The sequence below is a fragment of the Eubalaena glacialis genome, unplaced genomic scaffold (genome assembly GCF_028564815.1).
Source record: "Eubalaena glacialis isolate mEubGla1 unplaced genomic scaffold, mEubGla1.1.hap2.+ XY H_2, whole genome shotgun sequence".
In the NCBI taxonomy this organism is placed as follows: domain Eukaryota; kingdom Metazoa; phylum Chordata; class Mammalia; order Artiodactyla; family Balaenidae; genus Eubalaena; species Eubalaena glacialis.
The window spans coordinates 1,915,867-1,924,716 of record NW_026871156.1 but is presented as its reverse complement, the minus strand read 5'-3'; the positions used below and the strand labels follow the sequence as shown (position 1 = coordinate 1,924,716).

The 8,850-nt window shown below is 40.7% G+C and overlaps 1 protein-coding gene across 1 annotated transcript in view; it reads left to right on the top strand.

Annotated features, from left to right (window-relative positions):
• The first annotated feature begins 208 nt into the window (after positions 1 to 208).
• Positions 209 to 8,850, top strand: part of LOC133082969 (gamma-taxilin-like) — a 60,656-nt gene continuing 52,014 nt past the window's right edge. The window contains exons 1-2 of the mRNA XM_061179640.1: positions 209 to 503; positions 1,787 to 1,999. Coding sequence (XP_061035623.1) covers positions 209 to 503; positions 1,787 to 1,999 — 508 coding nt within the window. The remainder of the gene's footprint in view (positions 504 to 1,786; positions 2,000 to 8,850) is intronic.

The window sequence follows — 8,850 nt, the reverse complement described above, 5'->3', positions numbered from 1 at the left end:
GACAACAGTGGTGCACCCACATAAACACACACCCAACAGGTAATGGGCCTAATATTTTCGACGAATTTTGGGTATGTTCTTTCCATAAACTTTCCCCCTGGGACAATATGAATAGAACGTAAGGTGGTTGTCGGACTCTTGCTGAGTTCTCTCGGAGCACTTCTGGCATTTACATGCTGCCCATCCCACTTAGGTTTAACTTTCTGATATGCCTGGAGGCATAGGGGGCCGACCACAGCCCCAGGTCGCTCAGGGCTCCTCTGGTACCCAGAAAGGAAGCAAACAGCGGCAGCACGTTTGCATAGAAAAGGGGGCAGGGGAAGGCGAGGTTGTCGGTCGCTGTCCTAAGGGAGAAGCACTTCAGAATCCTGGGAATGGGGCGCTAAGCATACTAGGCAGGAGGAATAGCCTAGAAGTGAGGCGTAGCAGCGGCCCTGAGGATCCTTTCCTTCAAACTTACCAGCACTACCACCAGCAAAACAGAGAGAGTTTTAAATTGGAGTGTAGGAAGTTAAGGGGTGGAGAGGGAGTCAATGCGTCCCACTTCCCTACTGAATATTCTTTTCTTTTTTCTTTCTTTCTCTCCCCCTCCCCGCCAGGGGGAAACAAGGAACGCACTTGGCTGTTATCCTCGGAAATTACAAAACATTTCAGTCTGGGGAAAGGCAGTTGACTGCGATACAGGGGTCAAGAGGCACGCATTGAAGGGGAAAAGCTTAGACGAAGACCCGGGAGAAAGGCCGGCGCACAGGGTGGAGGGAAAGCTGGTAAGGTTAACCAAGCTGGAAACCTAGTAGCTCGACTGAGCGCGAAGGTACAGAGCAAGTTCTAATTAGCCGACCTTGTGACCTAGTGGAGACTACTTAGCCACAGCTGTGGTAACTTAACGACGATGCCAGCTAGTGCGGAGCAATTGGGTATGCGGCAGGAATTGTTGGACCAGTAAGGAGGGACTGGGGAGAAAGTCACGAGTAAACTCAAAGTAGTGCTTTCTGCACAACACTGCTCAGACACACACACCTTAAGAATGGCCTAGAATCAGGCTTAATGGTGAAAATCCGAAGATAGTTTCATGTTTCAGGTTTTATTATTTCATTTTCTTCTTCAACATACTTCAGTATTTCAGGAAAGTTGCCTGGAAGATAAAAATGTCAAATAAATTTTATTAATGAAAGTCGCTGAAAGACTATTCTGCTGACGCATCAAACCACAGTTTATATCCCCCAACTCTCTTTGAATATCCTCCGTGAAAACTCTCCAATCTTTGTACCAATCTACGCTGCATTGTGTTAAGATCTTTACCCCTTACTAACCAACCAAGTACGCTACTGCCAATTGAAAAAAACCAGTGTTAATTGAAAAGTGAAATCTTCAAAAATGCATACCAATTTTGTCCTTTCCAGCCCCCTTTAATTCCTACCAATACTTCGGGACCTGTTGAGATAGTGAAGTCTCTTATCGCGGTAATAATGAAGTAAGCTATTTGTTTTACCAACAGGTGTTTAAACTGTTTTTTCCAAGAGCCAACACTTAACAGTTTTCAACCTTGGAGAGCCGGGGAGGGTGGAGTAAGCAAAGGTCCACTGAGCTCACTCACACTGAAGGTGGGGGACAGTCTGAAGTCTGAGGGGTGTTTGGTCTCTTTTGAGGATTGACCACGAATCAGATAAGTCCCCTTGCCTGCTCTGGCTCTGCCTTTCCGAGGGGGCGGGTCAGTTTTACCGTAGTGGGTAGGAGCCCTTAAGGGGACTGGCAAAAGCAGACCCGGAGCTCTATTGCTCTTCAGCTCCTTGTCCTAACCCCGACAGCCACCCCCTCACTTCGGCCTTCCCGCGCCTAAGGAAGGGGGAGGACACCCGGGCTCTGTCCCACCCTCCACGGGGCGCTCCCCTCCGCCTCGGAAGCTCAGAACGAGAGCGAGGGCTTTCCCCCCTTTCCCCTGGGGGTCTCCAACTTCCTCTAAACCTCGGTCGTTCTCCGAAAAGCCCGGAGGACAGGAGTTGAGAAGAAGCGCACATCTGGCTTGTTAAATGAAGACCAGGAGTAGGGCTCAGAGGCAAGCATCCTGGTGAGTGCTGTGTAGGACTTGGCGGACGCCCCTCAAGGAACCGCCCGAGGCTCCAGACAGCAGGGCCTTCTGCGCCTGCAGTTCCGGACGCGAAGCCCAAACAAGAAGCTGCTAAGAGGCTGAGCTAGCTTGGTAGTGGGCCGTGGGGAGTAAATTATAAGGGGCGGCCGCGTCCTGGGGCGGGAGGTGGTGGGTGACACAGCCCTGGGCTGCAGCCACTATCTGCAAGAGCAGACAGTGCTTTCTTGGTATTTGTGTCGGTCAGTTAGGGAAGAAACGAGCGAGTGGGGTAGGAGGGGATCGCTTCGTGCGTGAAGAGCCCAGGGTAGGGATCTTTCCCTAACAGCAGCTGATCAACAGCCTGGGTAAAGCCGAGAGGGAATGGTTTACCCTTTACTGAAAGTCGTCCCTTTTAATATGTCAAATTAATCCGTCCTCTCGGTAACGGGTTAACCTACTCGCAGGCATTCCACCTCTCAGCAACATAAAAACTCCAAGTTTTTTGGAGGAAGCGGGTTGCGGGATCAGAGAGGAGAAAAATAGGCGGGATAGAAGTGGGAGGAAAAGGGGGAGGTACTGTTGGTTCATTTTAATTGTCTACACTTTGCACAGTTGTAAAAAGCTCCGTGACAATAAGGTGCGGATAACTCAGAAGACTGCTGCACAGGATAACCACTAATTTCATAGATTGTCCTCACAAGGACTTCTAGTGTTGGAGACAGCATCTTCAAACCCACTGGCTCAACTCCTTCCTTCGATGCTTGCAGGTATCACCTAGTTGCCCAAGCCTTTCTGAAAGTCACAGTTACACTGCCCTTTAAAAATAAAGTTTTCCAAAACACTTTTGGAGGTTTCTGGAAGATTGTGCAATGGCTTCCAGCTTGACACAGCAAGTTAAACTCAATTGCGTGGGAAGTGGATGCTTCAACGCCACACACATCTTTTATAAGCTCCCACACGTGCATTTCAAGCTATAATAGGACTTTAATTTTGTGTGCTCTTAGTTTCTCTATTTTTCCCCTGTACTAATTTTGAGTTTATTTTTGAATCGGCTTTAGCTCATTTATGATAGTGAAATTATTTCCCATTAAACGTAGCAATGATGGGGACTTAAATTGTATAATCTGATCAGATGATGTTTTCTGTAAAGCAATTAGAGGTTTATGGACATCTGGTTAGATTAAAGAATCTAATTTGTTAATCTCTGTCTATTTTAGCTCAAAGCAATTAAGAATTTTTCATCCTGTGAAGCAAGAGAATAGATCTTTGATATTCGGAATGATGAGTGTTTTACCTGTTAGTTTCTATGTTTAACTTTTCTTGTAGTTGGAATGGTTTAATTGAAGATGCAAACTTTTGTTTTCTGTGTCCCAGTGTCTCTCTGTAATTCAGAAGGTACCTCTCATTTTGTGTTTGTAATTTTTTAGAATACGAAACAAAGGAATTCTGAATTGAATATTTCTAAATATCCAGAAAATAAAATGAAGCTCCTTAAAATGTAACTGTGCTAGGAAAAAAATGCTATTCTTGTAGGAAATAACTCAGAAGAGTATTAAAAATCCAAATTCACAAATCTAGGTCAAATTTTTTTCAAATGAGACTAACCATTTTTCTTCAATAAAAACAACTTTATCTTCTCTGATTAATAATTGCTAAGTAAAATACAAGCATACATTTTATCCTACTTAGGTATTCTTTTTCCAGGTTTACTGATAAGTAAGCTAAAGTTATTTCCATTTAATGTTTAGGCTTACAGAGAAAGTAAATCTGTTTTTTAAACCAAATTGAATCATTGTTATGACAAACTGATTTCAACAGTAATCATATTTTGTAATTTGTAAGTTGGATGATTATTTTCCAAGATATTTAGGTATCTTAAAATGTTGAACTGTTAGAAAATTGAGTAGGTTAATGTTTATTTATTGAATTCCTAGATTACTTCTAAGTAAGATAGAGTATCTTATATATTAGGAGCAACAATGGAAGAGAAATAAATTGTACATGTTTCTGCTTTTCAAGGCAAAATAGTTATTTCATTCTAACAAAGTAACTCAGATTTTCAACGGTTTGTTGTCTTTATTATTTTGTTGGTGGTGGTGTCCAGATCTTGTTACACTCTGAAGTCTTATTGAAGACACCAAAATATTTTTCTTTACATGACTTATAATTATCAATAATGAAATAGTAATTTTATTGCTGACTCATTTTAAAAATTATTATTATTATTATTATTATTATTATTATTATTATTATTTTGGCTGTGCCACGAGGCATGTGGGATTTTAGTTTCCTGACCAGGGCTCCAAACTGCACCCTCTGCAGCTGAAGTGAGGAGTCTTAACCATTGGCCTGCCAGGGAATTCCCTGCTGACTCATTTTAAAATAGCACTAATAAACATATTGCATGGGTTAACACATGTAAGATGTTATGCAAATAGCAACTTGAATTGTTTTGATCTTGAGTACCCACTGAGAAAAAATCTCCATGTTCAAGAAAAATGTTAATTTCTTCTAGAATATAAAAAGATATATTTCCAAACAATTTGGAAAATGAATTTTACCTGCATTGGTCTATATTACCTGAACGTGAGAAGAAGTGTTAATGATTTTTTTGGCAATGTTTGCTCTGTCTTCATGAGGTTCCTTGTTTTGTCTTACTGATTAATGTGTTTGCCTACAATATGAAAGGATTTTCTTAACTTTCTGCGTTAACTTGCCTAAATGGTAAAGATTTGTGACTTACCAGAATAATTTCTGTGCTTTAGGTTGACTTTATTATTATTATTATTTTATTATTTAGGAAAAACAAAACCAGACAAAATATTTCATCACTTACAGAAGAGCTTGTTTTATTTACAGCCATGTTACATGCATGTTTATTTTAAAATATTTTTACTGTCAATTTAATAGGTGATAAGCATTTATTATCAGATATCAAAAAAACTAATTTTAATCATGTCCAATTCTGCTCAGATAATGTTTCTGACTTTTGCCTTCTAAAGATACCCTAAGCATAGTAAAAAATTCAGAATATCTTTAACACTTAAAACTATCTTTCAGATATTAGAATGTCTCTTTAAAAATTATAGAGATTTGTTCTTCCATGTTATAAAAAGAGAGGTGCTAGCAATATATGCTTATTATACATGTTGCTATTAAAGAATTGCATAGGAAAATTTTCAAATCAAATGAGACACTCAGTCTTCACTAGGTTAAATTTATTTCTGTAAGTGCAATTAATTTAAATCTTTTATTTTTTGTGAAGAACTTTTTTAAATTCAGAAATTGTATACTTCATCCAATTATACGAGGAAGTTCAAGAGTTTTGTCAGTGTCATCACTTTCTATATTTTTAGGTTCAAAGAAAACCCTGGTTAAATTGACTATGAGTTAATTTCTGTTGCATTTTTCTGTCTTTTAATGCTTTGCTGGATGATACTAGGCAATAACTATATAGTGTGTAAAGTAGTAATTTTAGTTTTTATTTTATTTTAAATGTTTGTTCACAACTTTACTTCTTTAATTTGGATCCAGCATCTTCTACACCACTGTTTTTCACTTGGCCATGCACAACAAACTTATTTATTGAAATTTGTGAAAATCCTTCAGAGTTGCCTATTCAAGTCCTTTGCCTATTTTTTAATTGGATTGTTTGGTCTATTTTTTCTTTTGTTGTCTGTGCCTTTCGAGTCATATCCAAGATGTAGTAGCCACATCCAATACTGTGCAGCTTTTACCCTATGTTTTCTTCTGAGAGTTTTATTGTTTTAGGTCTTACATTTATGTCTTTTATCTATTTTGAGTTAACTGTTGTAGATGGTGTTAGGCAAGGGTCCAAATTCATTATTTTCATGTGGATATCCAGCTATCCTTTCCCCACTGAATAATCTTGGCACTCTTTTAAAAATAATTCGACCATAATGGGAGGGCTTACTTCTGGATTTTCTATTCTATTCCATTGGTCTCTATGTCTGTCTTTATGCCAGTACCATACTGTTTTGATTATTGTAGCTCTCTGGTAAGTTTTGAAATCAGAAAGTATGAGTTCCTCAGTTTTATACTTCTTTTTAGAGATTTTTTTGGCTATTTGGGGTCCCTTGAGAGTCTGCAAAATATGTCATTTTTACCCCCAACTCTTAAGAATAATTATGTCAAAGGACTTAAAGGGCAAAGTCATAACTCATACAAATACACTAAAAAACACATTAAAGATTGTGGTTATATTATAAATGAGAGTATCAGTGAGGTACTATAAACAGTACACAAGAGAAGTCAAATAAGCACTTTTTTAATATGGAGTATAGGAATGTTGAGAAACACATGTAAATGCTTTTTCTAGGGCTGCTATAAAAAATTATCACAAATTAGGTGGCTTAAAACAACAAACTTACTCCCTCACCGTTCTGGAGGCTAGATGTCTGAAATGAAGGGGTTGATAGGGTGGTTCATTTTGTGGGCTTTCTCTGAGGGAGAATCTGTTTCATGACTTCCTCCTAGCTCTCAGTGGTTTGCTGATAATCATGGGCATTTTTTGGCTAGTACATGTAGGGGAAAGTATGAAAATTCCACTTCAGAGAATTCATTTATCTGTCTATAGAAGAATTTTGCATTGCTGTAAGACAATTAAAGGATAGAATTTTATAACCTGGAAGAATGTAATGTAAACATTGCTTAGTTTTACATTGAAGATATCAGGAATCTTTTTGTTTATCCCCATGTCCTTATTACTTGAGAAACTTAATTGGAAGTAATGTAACAGAGAGAGGTTCAAAATATTAGATTGCTTTGGATTCTCTTTATCTCTTACATTCCTACATGGATTTGCAAAGGCTTTTCCCTTTTTTTCTTTTTCTTTCTTTAAATCAGGAAATGAGTGCCTTTTCAAGGAGAAGGGAGACTAAATATTATTCACAGTGAAAGGGAGAGGTTAGGCCATGTTTATAAAGTGCTTTAACATATTCTATCTTTTGGTCATCAGAAACACATGTGAATTCTGCAGGATGAAGCTATTATTCTCATATTACATGTCACATATATAAGAAGTCTCACCAGGTAAGTTTCAGGAAGCTAGTATTACTCACTGACCTTGGTCGGAAGCCAGGAAAAATTAGCCTCCTTTTGCTCCCACCTGCTGTAAAGGTCAATGTCATCAGTAAATACTGCATCCTTTTCTGAGCTTTGTATGCTTGAGATCCACACGATACTCTGCCCAGGCAGTCCCAGCAGCACATATTTTTAGGCAGCTCCTTCCACAGCCTGGAAATGCAGGAACTGTGTCTTTCAACTGTTTCTGTTCACCTAATGCAGGGAGAACAATTTTTAAAGCTTTCCTGCAGACGGACCCTCTGGACTGTTGCAATAGTTTTTGGGCCTGTGAGGGAGTTAATTCCTGGAGGGACAGCAGGATTAATCCTGTTGTGGGTGAAGGAATACCTGTGATAGATATAATTCCCATGGGAAATGAATGGGAACAGGGGGCATAGGTGTCCTGTCAGTATATGCTCTCCTTCCCAGTAAATTTAGATTTTGCCTGGGCTGGGTGGAAACCCAGTTGTGTGTCCTGGATTTGTCCATGACCCTGAGTGAAAAACAATGCATGGAGACACAGGGCACGCCATATTTTGGAATCCTGAGAGACAAGTATTCGCACGAAGAGTGCAGTTTTGCATGTCTTTGCACATCTGTTTATTCCAGTTCTGTGGAATGAAGAGCCACACCGAGGAAGGAAGTCATAAAGAAACATTTAATCACTGGAGAAGATTACAGTGCCAGAGTTTCAGGTTCTGGAAAACTCTTGGGGTCTGCCTTGAGGGACGCGGGAGCTTCTCTAATGTCTGCAACACTGGCTCCACTTTCTCCTGTCCAGTGAGAAATCTGTATTTTCTGTGTTTGGAAGTCATTAGAGCAGCGGACCGCAGACTGCGACCCGCTGGGGTAGGGTGTGAATCTGTTTAACTCCACTCGGCAGGGCATTAGTCTGTCTTTGCAAACTACAAAGTAAGCTTCGGGGGTTTAGGGGTGAAACAGATGCTCTTTCACTGAACACCAAGCACCTGTAGGCTCAAGAAATCAGTAGGCTGCGTTCAGTGCAAGAAATGACTAGTAGAAACTACGGTAGTGTTGAGTAGTGGTTGAAAGGGCAATCTCAGAAATAGGGATTTACCGTCAGAGATCCCCATCCTGCTGCGGGCATTACAACTCAGACCCTTCCTCAGATCCTGGGGGTGTGATGGAACACTGAACAGCCAGCACACAAATCCCTACTGACCACCGCAACCTTTTTGGAGGGATCGTGGGAGCCGGCTTTGATCTAATTACCAGCACGCTGCACTTTGGAAGGAGGGCATTGCAGTCTTCCTCATGACTTCTCCTTGGGCGCAGCACACAGAGTGTGTATATGTGCGTGGGGCACTGGTGTAAGGGGAAGCAGTGCAAGAGTAAGGAACTCGGAACTAGCTGTCCCTACCCTATACTGAAGAGCTAGGGTTTTCCTTCGGATTCCTGGCTCCCAGAGATGTGGTTTTGACTGCCCACATTGGGGCCCATGAAGGAGTCAGTGCAATGGTATAATAAGGTAAGAAGATCCCCAGTAGTCTAGCGATAACTGACTGCCAGAAGCTAGATAGATGGTGGGGAGGACGGCTGCTGTTGGGGGTGGGCGTGTGGGGGAGTGGGGAGGGAGAGTGTGGAAAGGAGTTCTTTTCAGGACTTTCCCTGACATCTCCTTCACCAAGCAAGAGGCTCTGGAACTTACCTTTACCAAACTAAGGGCTAAATATGTA